The sequence below is a fragment of the Sporothrix brasiliensis genome (assembly GCF_000820605.1).
Source record: "Sporothrix brasiliensis 5110 chromosome Unknown Cont20, whole genome shotgun sequence".
Lineage (NCBI taxonomy): Eukaryota > Fungi > Ascomycota > Sordariomycetes > Ophiostomatales > Ophiostomataceae > Sporothrix > Sporothrix brasiliensis.
In genome coordinates this window covers 1,866,009-1,881,840 of record NW_024467139.1, presented here as the reverse complement: position 1 = coordinate 1,881,840, position 15,832 = coordinate 1,866,009, and the positions used below count along the sequence as shown (strand labels likewise).

Below are 15,832 nucleotides of genomic sequence, written 5' to 3'. Positions count from 1 at the left end.
AGTCGAGACGGGATCAACGGGCGACTGGGCTTCACGTAAATTGTTAGTGCGCCACACTTATTTAGAAATTTTCATGACGTAACGCCACACTTTTCACCTCTCATCTTCTAAGTTTCAAAATTTCAGCTTGCCAGCAACAGCGCATGTAATTCTTTGTGTTTATATTTGGCAGCGACGTAATTTCGTTGTTTTGTCGCCTTATTTTTGTTTTGTTTTTGATTTATTTTTTACTGCTTTCTCCCCGTGCTGTGTCGTCCAAGAGCAGCTTTTCTGGAGACGCTCATTCCACTTTAATTTCTCCGTCCGCAGGTGATCACTCCTCCACATGATAGCCGGCCAGAAGCGTCCGCGGCCGAGCAGCAGCGACGACGCTGACGTGGGCAACAACTCCAGCTCTGGGTCAGAGATGAGCATCTTTCGACCTCCTGTCCTGCGGACAGCGGCGCTGACGGCGTCCGCAACCCTGAACAAGGCGCTGTTCACACGCACATTTGATATTGCGGCAGCACAAGTGCACGACAACCGCCTCATCTCCAAGTACCAGAAGGCGCTGAACTCGAGCAAAGAGCTGCTACGCGTCGAGCGCGTAGCGTCTGTGGCTGATGTCCCGGAGGCACCGGCAGAACGAGCCACCGACGCCGCCGCTCCGGCCAAGCCAGTCCCCAAGCGGAAGTGCTTGCTGCTGCGACCGGGCATCGTGGCGTCGTCCCCCGACACGTGGAGCGACGTGCTCAAGCAGGGTGTTGAGAAGAGCGAGCTTGGCTTGATTCCTTATCAACTGACCCTACACTACGAACACTGGACGTCACGCGAGGTGCTCGTGTCGGTGCTGCCTGAAGAGTTTCACGACGACATCCCGACGGGATTCAACACCGCCGGTCATGTGGCGCACCTCAACCTGCGAGACCGCTTTAAGCCTTACAAGCACATTGTGGCAGAGGTTCTGCTCGACAAGAACCCGCAGCTGCGCACGGTTATCAACAAGATCGACCTTGTCGGCACAGAGTCTGTCTTCCGCACGTTCCCCTACGAGGTGCTGGCCGGGCCCGACGACATGGATGTGGAGGTGCGCGAGAACGCATGCACGTTCCGCTTCGACTACAGCAAGGTGTACTGGAACAGCAAGCTGGAGCCGGAGCACACGCGGCTGCTGTACCTGTTCAAGCCCGGTGAGGTCGTGGTGGACCTGATGGCAGGCATCGGGCCGTTTGCGGTGCCCGCAGGTAAGCGTGGTGTCTTTGTCTGGGCCAACGATATGAACCCCGACAGCTACGAGGCGCTCGGAAATGCCATCCAGCGCAACAAGGTGGGGTCGTACGTGCGGCCGTTCAACGAAGACGGCCTGGTGTTCATCCACCGGTCGGCAGACCTGGTGCGTGAGTCGTCCGAGGCAAACGAGGGTGCCCTTGACGTCCCCGACACGGTGGCCCCGAGGAAGCAAGGCAGTAAGCCGGCACCAGCACAGGCGCCGACATCAGCGCAGGCCGCAAGGGAAGATGCTGCGGCTGCTGCAGGCGGTCCCAGGGCGAGGAAACAGCCGCCGCCGCCCCGAAAGCACGTTCCTGTCCCTCCGACCATCTCACACTTCATCATGAACCTTCCAGCCTCGGCCATTACGTTCTTGCCTCGTTTCCGGGGACTGTATGCTGGCCACGAGGACCTCTTTTCCCCGGCCGCGGGTGGCGAGGCGCCAGCCGGCAAAGTCTATCCCAAACTACCCATTGTGCACACGCACTGCTTTGCACCCAAGGACGATGACCAGAGCATTCCCTTTGGCGACGTGTGTGCCCGCGTGTCGGCAGAGCTCGGTGTGCCAATGACGCTCTGCTCGCAGTACGAGGACATGGAGAACGATGACCCGCTGGCGGGCGACCCAAGGAACCTGGTCTATGTGCACAATGTGCGGGCCGTGGCACCTCATAAGTCCATGTTTTGTGCCAGCTTCCGGCTTCCGGCATCCGTGGCGTTCGCGCCGAGGACAGAGACGGCGGCAGAAGCAGAATAGACGGTGCGGAGGAGGCCGGACGATGCGATGGGCGCTGTCATGCTAAGGATTTGTCATATGGCGTTCATTTTCTTGATCTCCATCGGAAGTACGGAGCACGACAGAAGCAATGGATCTTTCAGCCGACAGCCTGATACTCCGCCGTAAGTTGGACTTTGTGATACATGCCATTGGCTCATTGAGTGGCTCATTGAGCTTCCTCTGGCACGCCAAATCACGTAGTTTGCACGGGCTTTTTGCTAACTGTCGTCGACATATTGTCGATGCCACAACAGCTCGGACAGCTACAGGTTCGGTGAAATAGCCGCTTGTTTGACAAAACGATCAAAGCTCTACACCCCAGAGCTCCATGCCAATTAGTGCTGCGAGGCCTTCTCCTCTCATTCACACTCATTCACACACGTTCCCTGCAGGATTTTAATTGTGACGGGGTCGCAGTGTGACAACCCGATCTGCAGGCGAGTTTACATGGCGGAGTGCGGAGTTCGACAGGAACTTGTGGTAGGCCGTTACTTGTGAGACAGGTTTGCAACGTCGAAAATTTATAGTTCTCGCGAATATATCAGAAACGTTTTTATCGACACAGGCATACAATGTATTTACACAACATTAATCCAACACAAACCCACCGAGCTTTGAACGATGAAATAAAAAGACAATAATTCAATGAAATATCAGTCATCATATATCCCGAAGCGACAAGGACTAGATGCACCTTAAACACAACTGAACATGTCTGCCACCATGCACTTGCATTGTCTGAGAGTCAGGTCAATTAAAATAATCAGCCCAGCTTGAATGGCTGGCTAACCCAAACCAGTAACAAAGAAATCTCATATTTAGCAGTGACTTTTCGGACGTGGTGAAATCCAATGATAAGTGTCCAGTGTAGCTATGTCGATCAAGGGATGGGTCAAAGCCGGATTCTGGAAAAGTACGTCGTTGTACGTTTCTGCATAGTGTTTACAGACTTGTTTATATGGATTACGAAAGGGTCAAGTACCAGCACAGCACGGGCGAAAGAGCAAAGGGAACAAACAAAGTAAGGACCACGAATAGCGACCAGAAAAAGAACGGCAGATCCGCACATGCTCTTGTTCGCTAGGACAGGATACGTATCTATCAAAGAGAAAGTATCGAAAGGGAAAGAAGGGGGCAGAAGCAAGATAGTGCTCCATTGTAGATGTTAGGGCGAGCTGTTGGTAGCCGGAGCTCTGATAGCTCGAGTGACGGCCGACCAACGGTCACAGATGTTGCTATTTTAGACGCGCCGGAGTGTTGGTTTCCCTTTTTCGTGACGGAATCTATCGGCTGTACATCGGTTCAACCGTTTCTTGTGCTGCACGTGTGTTCGCTGCGGATGGGTTTCGGGTGCACATGCAACCAATTTCATATGCATATCCGTTTTCCGCATCACAAGCTGCCGTTGTGAAAAACATCTGATATTCGCCATAAATAAAAAAAAGAAAGAAAAAAGGAAAAGCAAAAAAAAGGAAACGACAAAGCAATGCCAGCGCATACCGCACCCTCACGTCTCGGTCAAACGGGACGACTCTTCGACTGACATGCACATTGTCAATAAGACTTATATGGTTGCCCTCCACGAGGTTGTCGGCTTCGCAGACGAGCAGCTGACAGAGAGCCGAAATTGTGCTTGATGCTTTGTTACCTCTCAGCAGATTCGGCGACGGGCTTGTCGAAGATACTTGTCGCCCAAGGCAAGTCAACATGGGTGTCGTCACAACACGATGCTCTTGAGAGAGCAATGTTATGGGTTTTCCCATGCGTCGCCATGCATATGTAGGATGTACGTCGAATCAGTCGTTGTCCGATAAGAGTGATAGTGCGATTGTGTGAGATGATATCGTTATCGCTCCTCCCGGGGGTTATTATCCGCGACATGCACGAATCTCCGTCGCTTCACCGGGGAGTGGAAGACAGGGAACTGGTGGTTGCATCGTACGGAGTGTGCAAATTTGTATTCTGTATGGGGCGTGGATCTATTAGCTGCCGGGATGGAGGGGGCGGCCAAGAGCTCTGGCGAACGACACAGAGGCCGGTGAGCAATGGCAGGTACGGCAGAGAGGGCAAGAGCAAAGGGCAGACATAGCCGAGAACGAGAAGGAGTGAAGACGTAGGAAGGCGCCATGCGCTGCAACCATTGGGCGACAGAGAGGGAAGGCGCCGTGTGAGCGCGTGGGGGCATCGAGGGAACCCCAGGAAGGAGGAAGGGTGAGCGCATCCAGGCACACAAAGACAAACAAAAGCACACAAGACGCATGTTACAGCATGCAATCGCACACCACCGCGCATATGCACACAAGCAAAAAGACCGTCACAATACACTGCGAAAAAAGGCGAGCAATTGTCCGGGGTGAGAGAGGGGAAACACATGCAGGCGCTGTTAGTGCGGCAGCGGTATCTCAGGCATTTTCTGCAGACGCCTCCAGACTTCCAGAGTACCGCTCTAGAGAATATCAACCGGGAAAGAGCGAGGTATTCATGAGAAAAGGGAACAGACGCAAGGCATCAAAGGGAGATCAAGAGAAAGAGACAGGAGCAAGACGAAGATAAAACGGAGCCTCGTCCGCAGCCCTGTCTTGTCTAGGCCCTTGCTAGAACGGCTTCCAGCCTCCTGACCCCTGTTCGATTGCCTGTTTCGACCGAACATCCTGGCTCTGGATATGGACGGTGTCTCGATTTTCCATTTGTTTATTCTCCTCGTCGCGCTCTGCCCGTCCTAATCCTGCCAGGGGTGTCGCCGCAGCAAAATCCGCATTTAATCAAGGAAAGCGAAGCAGGGGCGGCGGCCACTGTTTATGATGTACGCGTCGTTGCCGGACCTGCCTCTTATAAACAGGGCGAGGATACGAATGTACAGCGTACAGGAGCAGCAAGGTATTCCTCTTACGTGTTCTACGACGTCTTCGGCCTCCCCTGCCTCGTTTACCCGTCTTGTCACGTCTATCACGGACGGCAGGACGGCCGATTTTGACGATAAAGACCTTTGGGATCGGAAATTTATTCTACACATGTATTTTCTCGCATTGAAGTCATAAACTACGGGCGTTGATAGCTTTTCTTTTTCTTTTTTTTTGCCTTATCTCTCGCATCATGTCATAATTACATTGTGAAGTCTCCGCAATCGTATCAAAACTCTCAAGGGGTTGTACATGAGACTGTCCTCCGTATTAAGCAGGCCAACAGCGAGTGTCCTCGACTCAATCCATCTCATAGAACAAGGTCTCTGACAAAAGTTGTGGGGGCCATGCCAGGCCATGTCCATCGAACGCTCCTACCTTTGCTGCCGGGCATCGCCGGCAGCGGAGATCAGCAATGGCCGCGATAGGCAATTGCAACCCCACCAGCCCACTTCCTGATATTGCGTCTGTGAGGTTGTAATATTATGTGCAGGCAAAGTCACTGGACTGACAAACTGCGGTATGATGAGCTCCTTAGGCGCACACACCGAGGAACATAACACTCTGAGGGATGTTTTGTTGCGCTTGCAAGCCGAGTGTCAAACCCCCACGAGTACCAAGGCTCATAGTCCTAAGAAACTGCCCCACCACAGCAGGTGACGCTCCTGCCTGTAGACGCCACGACCGGCGCTGCTCTCCTAGGTCATTTTCGGAAGGAGAGGAGGGCGAAGGTCAGAAAAAAGGCCAACCGACGAGGCAATTTGTTGACATCTAGAGATCATGCTGCTGTAAAAAGTCAAAGTAGAAAAGGACGAGGCATGACACGGGGAAATGAAGACAGCGAATAAAGATCAATACTCGACCAGGTGTAAAAAGAAAAACAAGGTAAGGGAGGGTTGGGTTTGAAGTCTATCCTGTGACCAGAACCGAGCAGTGCCAGCTGGCAAGGCCCCTCCTCATGCCGCTACACCCTCCCTCTCCTTCTCTTACGAGCTTAAAAGACGGTGAACAGCCAGCGTCAAGGAGGGTGGACGGTACGAATTGGAAGGAGGGTGGGAGCAGAGCGGGAAAGAGGGGAGGAGGGGCAGAATGAGAGGAGCTTGCAGTTGGCTTGGGACCGTTCGGGGCAGATGACGAGATATAAAAATGACAGTGGGGGTTACAACAACCGTGTGATGGGCCATCGTACTGCTCAGTAATTAAGGGCAGGGAAGTGAAGGAAGACTGAATATGAGACGTGCGAGCACGTTGCAAGTGCATCGGTTTCCGTCTTTTATTAAATGACCAGCTGCAACTGGCCCTGTTCATTATGTGCCGCAATTGTTTCGATAGCCGTATCGACAGGCAATCTACAAAGTAATTTGGGCCGGCCGGAGCTGTCCACATGGCCAGCCGTTCACACGCTGAAGGGTGCGCCAGGGTGGCAGTTCCTTATTTTCCAACCAACAATCGTTGGGCTAGAAATACTCCATCTCTGCTCGGAAAGCACCGTCCGCAAAACAGTTAGGTGACGACGTTGCTGGAGCAAATGGATGTCAACACTACGCGGCACAGACTCGACAAGCTCGATGTCAAACGAAGAAGGGGTGGGAAGCAAAATCGCGTCTTCTGACCTGTCACTTTTTCCCTCACTGATGGACCTGCGCACTAAACCCGAGGGACCATGTCTGGACAATATATATCGTACGTCGTATGTATGTCGTGTGGGTATGATGTACGCCGTACGGTGTAATACTTTGAAGATGGGTCTTGCAGGTACATGTTTATGACCCCAGTTCTCACCGCAAGGTGGGTATTGTTTCGTATTCTGCAAGTGCGTATTCTCCAGCACGACAAAATAGGCTTTGGACAGGATCGACATTTTGATTGGGCCAGGTACTGGCTAGATAGCAAATGGAACCCTAGAGGAGCCTGGAAAATGGAAAGTGAATCACAAAACAGCTGGCAAGCGTACGACTGTGGGAGCTTGGTGTGTCTAGTCCAAAACAAAGCAAACTGTAAGACGATACGATTCGTAAGAACCTCCTATGGTGCCCGGACTCACAGGCTCTGCACATCACTTGACCACTGCTTGTGGCAGTAGATCGTTTAGACTTCGATGCCTTTGTCCAAGCTCTTTCCCCCCCGAGGCGAGAGCTGTCTGAGCGAGTTTCCTTTTGTGTTACCAGCCGCGAATGAATTTGTGTCCCTCTCTTGTCGATCTCATGATATACAACGAAGACATTTTGTCCCCGGGTGCACATCACATCGTCATCATTGCTCTAATGGCCGTCGCGAGACCTGGGGAATTTGTCGATACCCATTGATGGTATGTGCCATGTCCGGGAGATCTCGCTGATCCATCGCTCGCCCTATCGCGTTCGCGCCTGTCTTCATATTTCGTGAAAGGACTCGAACAAGGAACAAAGCAAAAGAATTACTGCGAGACGGGTTTCACAGTGACAAAGCCGCAGAGCACCCCAGCCCTGTGACGGTGGCCGATCTCCCAGAGTCCCGGCCGTCCCTCCTTTGAGCATCTCCCCTTCGTAATCTCCATAGCATCCTAATCTATTCCTTCCCTGGCAATGTCTTGCGCGCAGTAGGCGTCCTGGCATTCGCCCTCTTCGTCAACTACTTACATCTTGAAGCTCAAGGACATCTTTGGTGCTTTGTGGTATTATTACTAGGCGTTTCGGTTGTAGTAAGGAGTAATTTGCCGTCTGCATATGTGCCTTTGCCCTCTGGAATGCAATTCGGCCCATTCGGCATGTCTCACATCTGCCGTTGGCTGCAATCTGTCGTGGCGGAAAGCATTTGGACCAGCCCCCGGTAGGCGGTCGGTCACTCGTTGGATGGCTTTGAACGTCCATTCGTCAGGTATGGCATGTGTGGTCACATATTAGGTTTGTTTCTTTTCTATTCCCATTTGCGGCACTCTCAGCGCAAACCTTCCTAGCTGTCCGCAACTGTCTGCTGTTTTGTCTCAAAGCAACCATGCTGTCATGCAAATCAGGATACGGCAGGTATAACCAGGAAGTATGGGGTATTATGGGGTAGTTACCGGCCACGATAAGTACTACACGGATTCGAAATACTTTGGAGGCAGTCTGATTCAAGTACGTTGTACGTCGTACTCTGTATGTGTGTTGTACATTTCTCCATACTCGTATCGTGAGACCCACAACTGACTTGCAAAAGTGATACCAGTAATACCAAGACATGGCTCAGACTTGTGCTTGCCTCTACCCCGTGAGCGCGAATACTATATCACATCATAATTACGCCCTCCGTTCGTATGTTCCTTGCCCTTTTCTGTCACCTCTCTTTACTTTATATTGTCTCCCTTCCCTCGCCACCCAGGCACAAGGACGCGCTGTGTTCAGTGGTTGGCAGGATTGTAATCTTAGCCGGGGCATTGATATCTCGCGTGCCAGTCGCTCTTCCCAGGCTCATTGGCCCTGGCTAGGCACTTTGTTGGTCCGCCCAGTGTGAATGTGATTCACTGACTAAGCTTCTTCAAATGGCCAGGCCAACTGCAGTCAACCCAAGTGTGACAGTGAATGTAAAGGGGGGGGAATCGGACAAAAACCGTATTGATTTTTATGCCTTCGTCTCTCGTCTCTCGTCTCGCTCAATTACCACGGTTGTCTTGTTGTGTTTACTACCAAGTATGCCGGAAGTGTTCCTTTTGTAGTTCCTGCCGGTTTTCGTTCCAGGCCATTACAACCAACCTCTCCAAACTTGTAGATTCCAATGCGCTTTGCCCACTTCGTTTTTGTTGTTCTCCGTTCTTTTCCCACTGACTTTTGCGGAGTTGCTGGTTCCTCGTCTCTTATTCGTTAGTTTGTCAAGGCACCTACAGGCGGTCTGGTGGAATCGGCTCCCCGGAAGTGCACTAGCCCGGTAGCAGCTTAGCATCCATGCAACTGGTTCACATTGTTGCCCTTCTCGATTTGATGATGATCCAGAGCCCACCTCTACATGTACGTCGTACTCCGAACGAGTCGCTCCGCGTATGAAAACAAGGAAACGTTCTCCGCATCCCACAATCGGCTGGTTTCATATCTATATTCTGCATACACACAACGTAGAGGCAGAGCCATAAGCTCGATACAGACCTCGTCGCCACCGCCGAGCCAACTCACGGGGCCTCGGCAGTGACGCCAACAGGTTATCCATCGCTGGTTTCTTTTGTGTGGCAATTCCGGGTATTTCGACCGCAAGGATTAAACACATATTGGGAGGCGCGTAAAGTACATCGTATTACGAAAGAGAGGCCAGCTCTTGACTTCCTCCTCAGACCACCGTGAGAGGGAGCAGGTTCTTGGGGCCAAGACCCAATGTGGTATACTGTGTATACAACGGGCTTGGGCAAGAGGGCTTGACAGGCTCACAGGGCAGCCACCTGCCCTAACTGTCTGGACCGTGAGGCGTAAGCGATGCAGGTCATCCAGGTCGCTTCTTTTTCGCTTTGATGCATGGAGAGGAAAAATCGAAATACGCTAACAATGCCCGCCAGTTTGCCTCCCCTCCACTCCCCCAACGAAATTTTCTTCGACGACCTGTCCCATTTTCTTCTCTTCTGCTGTGTATGTTTTGCTCCTTTTTTTCGACTATTTGCAGATGTCAAAGGTGTCAGCATCGGGTGTGCGACTGACCTGAGTTTCACTTGCTGGATATTTGCAGCGCTGGAACAAGGCAACTGCCGCTGGAAACGGCGCTTTGGCAGCCGTTCACTGATTTTCGCAGCGCTCGGCATGAACGACCTGAGGCCCCGTCCCAAACAACGCTCACGCCTGGTCCGTGCTCCATTGTCGTTGCAGTTTGTCTCCGTATGTTAGGTCATGTGTCTCGACAAAGACTTCAAAGAGTTGCCTTTTCAATGGCTTTTTAACAATACCTCCTGCCGTTCACTAGATTGTCGCTGCTTCCCCCTCATTTTCGCCTCCCGCCCCTTTCACCTCCTCCTGCCGAATTTATTCTCTGTATTTATTGATTGTCGTGCTTTCCTTGCGCAGCAAGGGGCGTCGATTGCGCCTTCCCCTCTCTTAGTCTGACAGGCCATTGCAAGAGAGGCCTGCAGAGCACAACACAATGGGCCATAACACCCTCACGGAGCGTAGTATGGCCAGTCTCCATGGTGTCCATTTACACGTTGCACGTACTAGAATTTCCTCTCGCAGCATCTTCTGTGTTCATTTAGGCGTTTTGCAGTTGGCTCTTTCGAGCCAGCAAATCGACATTCACCTTGTGCATCTCACCGTTAAATCGTCAGCCAATCAGCGTAGCCCCTGCGGCCACTGGAGCAGGGGGTGGAAGAGGGAAGGTGCAAAGACAAAAAGGTACTATTATCTGACCTTGCCTGCATGCTCCTGCCGCACCCAGACAGTGGTCACCTGCATATTTGAATGGAGTAGGCTACTCGTGGTCGCCATTCGCAGGTCCAACGCCCAGGCCCTCCTTCCTTCCATTTCCCCTCTTTTTTTTTTTTACGAACAGCGTACCACCGTAATTACAGAACCCCTTCGTTCCTGACTTTCCCCCAAGAAAACACCCTGTAAGACATTGTTGATTTTTTTTCTCCATGCTTCCTTCCTTTCTTTTGTTCGCTTCTTTTCGCTATTTTCCACCCCATTTCGCCTCCCCACCTCCTCCCAGACAGCATCTCCACACATCCTTTCTCCCCATCTGCCCCCCTTCACTGCCGTGCATCCCCTTGCAACCCATGCAGCCCGCCTGTTGTTGCGTATTTCCCAATCGGTTGCGCTTCTCGGCGTCTCGTTCTTTTCCGTTCGTCTTTTCTTGTCTCTGGGAAGACTTGGACGAAGCGCTGTACATTTGTCGAGCCACCTCGATGATCGATCTCGACTTGCTTTCGAAAACGTCATCGCAATTCTTGTCTTTTCCGCATGTTTCTCGACACTGGATGTCCTCTCCCCTTTACGCAGTTCTCTCGGCAGTGGCAGACCGAGGACGGAATTGATAAGATACACCCTTGTCACCGACCTAGACCGACGGTCTTTGTCCCCAAATTGCCTCCTTTGATCCATCGCAACGGAGTACTTCACCCTACACAACCCACGCGGCCTCGTGCTCGCCTCCCCGACTATATTAGCTGGGCCAGAACACTTGCTACGACTCTTGGTGTAAAAACAGAGACTCCTTGCACGCAACAGCCTGCAGGGTGTGGTGGTCTGGCCGGAAGTGGAATTGTGGGCTTTTCGAACCTTTTTCTTTATTAACCTTTCTTTTCTTTTCGTTTCCCATTTTTCCATTCGCCTTTATTGACTTCACGCTTTCGCCTTTTTTTCGCTTGTTGCTTTCTTCTCTCGCTCTCTCGACATACCCACGACAAAACGCCGCCTCATTAATACTGTCTTGTATGTGCACCCCCTTCCCTTCCCCAGACACCCTAGCCCATTCCCATTCCTGGCTGCAGAGAGCGACAGTCACGATTGGCAATCCCTCCCATGCCATTCTCGCTCCTAGCAGTCTGGAATCACACCCAAACCTGCGTCCTCCCACACGCCCTTGCTACCACTCCTCTTTCCCACACACCCTCTTTCACCCTCTCACACCTCAGTCCGATGAGCCGGTACATTCATCCGTTCTTCTCGAACTCACACTCTCTTCCTGTGCCCTCCTTGCTCTCTCTGCCACAACAAGATTGAAGCGCGAGACTTTCGGCACAGCGACGATAGCAAAGGCCACCGCCTTTTCAGTTCTTCGCTTTCTCATGCAGCTACCCTCCGGCTCCTTTTTTCTCTCTCACGCCACGCACACTGCATCTGCATACCTCTTTTTCGAGTAGACAGAGGACCAGCTCTCTCTTCTTTTTCCTTCTGGCCCCCCCCTTTCTTGCATCTTGCTCTCCAACGCCCACGTCTCGCTTTCCCCTTCTTCGTCCCGCTCTGCGTCGTTATCTTGCCATATCTTCGATATCGAACTTCGCCTGTCCTGGCACGCCTTTGAATCTGACTCAATATAACAGAACAGCCTTCCTCCTTCTTTTTGCAGCCTTGTATTCGCTCGCTTGCTATCGACCTCCATCTTCACTCGCTTTTATCGCGCCTAAACATATATCTACTACCACGACATACTACTACTACTATAATCATCTAATATTACATCTGACCCCGGGAAACGATTCATTCTAGCTTTCTGAGGAAAGACACGCAAAGCACAACAACCCAACATCGTTCTGCAATCGTGATTCGTTTTGTGGCAAAAACGTTCTTGGTTTTTGTCTCTCAAACTCACTCAATCCGCTGCCTCGTCTGGTGCTCTCGGTTGTCGACCTCCTCTTCTCTCGGTGCAACGAACCAGTCAAACACCCGACCGCTTCGGCCTGCTCTCCTCTCGTTTTCATCTCGCCTATAATCGCCCTTCCTGTCGAAAGGGGCACTCTCTAAACTTTGCCCATTTACAAGACCTATTTCTCCTTACCTACGCTGCCTATGACAGAGATCCGGAAGTTGGCGACTCGTCGGAGTTGAGGATTTGACGGGAGAGGGATTAGGGTATTGCGATCAATGAGACGAACCTGCTTGCCTTTTCGATCAACCTCTTTTTTTCGCTATGGCCGTCGTCATCACATCTGACGAGGCCGCTCACTTTGCGCCTGGGATGCGGCGCTCACACTCACAGCCCAAGTTCTCTACAAAACAGACTGGGTTTCGACAGTCGGCGTCCGCCTCCAGGATCAGCGACGTCTACCAGCAGCAGCAACGCCAGCAGCAGCAGCAGTCTCAACAAACACAGCACATATCACAATCCCCACAGTCTGAATCACAGGCACGCCAATCCTCGCCCGAACCATATCAACAGATACCCGTTTTCTCCGATTCGTCAAATTCCTCGAGCACGTCGTCTCCCCGCGCCTCTCCTACTGGCGATGCTGCTATCGCTTCGTCATCACCATCCAAGCTCCTCGTGCCAGCTATGCGCTTGCCACAACGCCTTGGCCGCCCGGGCTACGGCTCATCACCAAACGGAACTGACGACGGCACAGATGCCGACGTGGCCATCGACTACCCACATTACGATGGAGTGAGCTACTTCAACCCGACCAAAGATTTTGATTCGCCAAGTCCCAGCGGTATTGGCGAGGTGTATGCCGCATCGCCGAACGACAACACAACCGTGTCGTCCACAGGCCCGTCAAGAACGAACTCGTCCGATCAGTTCGATCTGTTTGAGCATGTGGCCGGGGACGACACGGCCGTTCGCGCGATGCCGTCTCGTCATGTCGACTACCTTTCACATAACTGGAAGGAGGAAGACATTTGGGAGTCGTGGAAGTATATCGTCTCGCGCAGAGGCGACTACAGCAACTCGGCACGGCTAGAGAACGCTTCATGGAGAACGTGGATAAAGTCCAAGAACAAGCTGAAGACCGTTTCTCCTGAAACGCTCAACTGGTAAGCTTAACCCCTGACCATGAACGGGTCATATCTGCGCATTCGTTTCGTTCTAACACAACCAAGGCTCAAGGACTGTGATGTGACGTGGCTGTATGGCCCATTACAAACAGGCCACGCTGCCGTGCCTCCTGGGCAAGTAGCAGATAGTGTCGAACTGACCAAGTCAAACTCGTTCCTGGCGAACAACAAGAAACCCATCCTGAAGAAGCGGAGTATGTCAGAGATCATGCTTCAGCGATCGCTGTCTGCCTCGTCTTTGATCAAGCAAGCTGCTGCAGCCGTCCAGGCTCAGCAGAAGGACTCGGGTGCGCGGAGGATGTCTCGCCCACGACTCGAGCGTGCTACAACAGACTACGTTACTTTTCCCTTTTCTTCTCGCCAGTATAGCACGGGCCCGCCTAGCATGCTGCCGTCTACCTCTTCCTCAGGAATTGTCTCGCCGACCTCAGAACGAAGACACATCCATTTCAACGAGCAAGTCGAGCAGTGCATAGCCGTTGAAGCCAAGGGAGAAGACGATGATGCCGATAGCTTCATTGCCCGTCCCAATTACGACAGCGACTCGGATGACGGCGCCATCATGATGAAGCGCACAACATCAAAGCACCGTATGCAGCCGCGTCGGCGCCACAGCTACATGAACCACCACAATGAGAGCAAAACCATCGCCATGCTTCCGTCGACCACCCTCAAGTATCGCGAGGACACGGAAGATCGACCGGGTGCCGGATCGACCGGGTCCGCGATGAAACACAGTTATCGCAGCCCTGTTCTGTCACCCTCTTCGTCGCAGGAAACGCTACGTCCGTCAAAAGCATCCGGCAAACTTTTTTTTGGTGCGGATGATGACGATGACGAAGACGACGAAGAGAGTGACGGGCACGTTGTCCAGCAACCCAAGGATGACGACGATGACGATGACGATAACGATAGCAATAGTGATGACGACAATTTCGGTATGGCCATGAGCGGCCCAATCCTGCGTGCCGGCGGCCTAAAGTTGTCAGGATCGACCTCGAGACTCGGCGGCAATTCAATCGACAGTGCCCTGCACGCTTCATCCATGTTTGACAACATTGGCAGCAGCAGCAGCAGTAGTGGCGGCGGTGGGCTTAAGCGAACAACTTCGACCAGCAGCCTTTCCGCAGAACCTACCGGGATGCGTAGAACATCCTCGGGCATGTTCATGCCCTACGACGAAGGTGAGCCAGCAGAAGGCGGTAATGGTGGGCTGGTTGGTCGAGTCATTGATACGGTCAACACAGCCCGCGACATTATCCACGTTATTTGGAACGTCGGCTGGAGACCTTGAACAGCTTGTCGCATTTTTACCCCGCGGCGGGCTTTCTCGAGGTACTCTAGGGCGGTGTCCTTTTAATTTGTCGCCTTTGGGCTTTGCTGATCTGTTTGTTTGCTTTGATGAATAGGAGGAAGCTCTAGGACCTTGTCATCTATCCAACGTCATCATCGACCTCGGTGATGGCATCGCTATTTTGCCTTCTTTGGGAATTCGCGCACGGATCGTATCCTTGTTGGTTTTGTCTCTTTGTTTGTACAATAGTATAGCAACGAGGCGGCACACATTTTAAACATTCGGAAAGCCGGCGGCGGACAACACGCCATCAAATCGGCACACGATATTGGCGCCGATTCATATCAACCTAAATATACCCCAGATCATCATCTCGCATTACGGCCGCACGCCAGCTTTAATACCTTCCTCCCCAACTCACCATCTCACGACCTACCTCGCAAACCACGGGAAGTTTCTTGGTTTACCTTTCACGTCATGATCTCGAAGCTGTTCGACGATCGATTACATCTTTCCTATGGCGAAATGGCATTTTCAACCGGCGTTCAGTTTCATTTATTGTTTTGCGCTTTGCTAATTCATTTTGTATTTTGCCTTCCTGGGAGTTGCCAACTTTTGCAGTTGAAAAAAAAACGGAATTTTTTTTGGTCGAAAGGGTCGACACAAAACAGCACACCGAATACACTTCGGGAGGGACAGGGGGGAATAACATGATTTTGTTCCGCGTTATCTTGTCGTTTGACGTCGCCACAAACAACTTGTCGGTAACGCCACAACATATTGTGGGTGCGGTTGTGTCGGTATTTCGGTTTGCGGTTCATCTTGTCTCAAAAGGCGTGCGTATTTTCATTTTTGTCTTCATCGCGGCTCGCGAGGGGATCATTCATTCGTCACATTGCTTTCACGTTCTGCGCTTGTTTTGTTTTATTGTCAGGGCTTTCGCGGGGATTCAGGGGCCACGGGATTAAGGGACATATTTGGATCGGACAGGCGCGAGCTGCAAACCGGGAAAAACAAAAAAGGTTACGGAAATGCGTTTCCATAATCGCAACGGAACGTTATAACATAAATGGCATTTGTTCCACCATCTTTTTGGCGTTGATTTTATGATGTTAAAAATATAAATCGTACTATTTTTATGGAATTAAAACCCTTGTAGAGATTACAATGCGAAACTATTCTTGGATACAAT

The 15,832-nt window shown here is 51.8% G+C and overlaps 2 protein-coding genes across 2 annotated transcripts; both read left to right on the top strand.

The window, feature by feature from the left end:
• Positions 1 to 325: 325 nt before the first annotated feature.
• On the top strand, positions 326 to 2,005 carry SPBR_07044 (tRNA (guanine-N(1)-)-methyltransferase; the record flags this gene model as incomplete). The annotated part of the gene is made up of 1 exon (XM_040765299.1): positions 326 to 2,005. The coding sequence occupies one exon, from the start codon at positions 326 to 328 to the stop codon at positions 2,003 to 2,005; it is 1,680 nt and encodes a 559-aa protein (XP_040616493.1).
• A 10,478-nt stretch (positions 2,006 to 12,483) lies between these two features.
• On the top strand, positions 12,484 to 14,640 carry SPBR_06787 (protein phosphatase type 1 complex subunit hex2; the record flags this gene model as incomplete). The annotated part of the gene is made up of 3 exons (XM_040765043.1): positions 12,484 to 13,325; positions 13,392 to 13,683; positions 13,711 to 14,640. The coding sequence occupies 3 exons, from the start codon at positions 12,484 to 12,486 to the stop codon at positions 14,638 to 14,640; spliced, it is 2,064 nt and encodes a 687-aa protein (XP_040616492.1).
• Between the last annotated feature and the right edge of the window lie 1,192 nt (positions 14,641 to 15,832).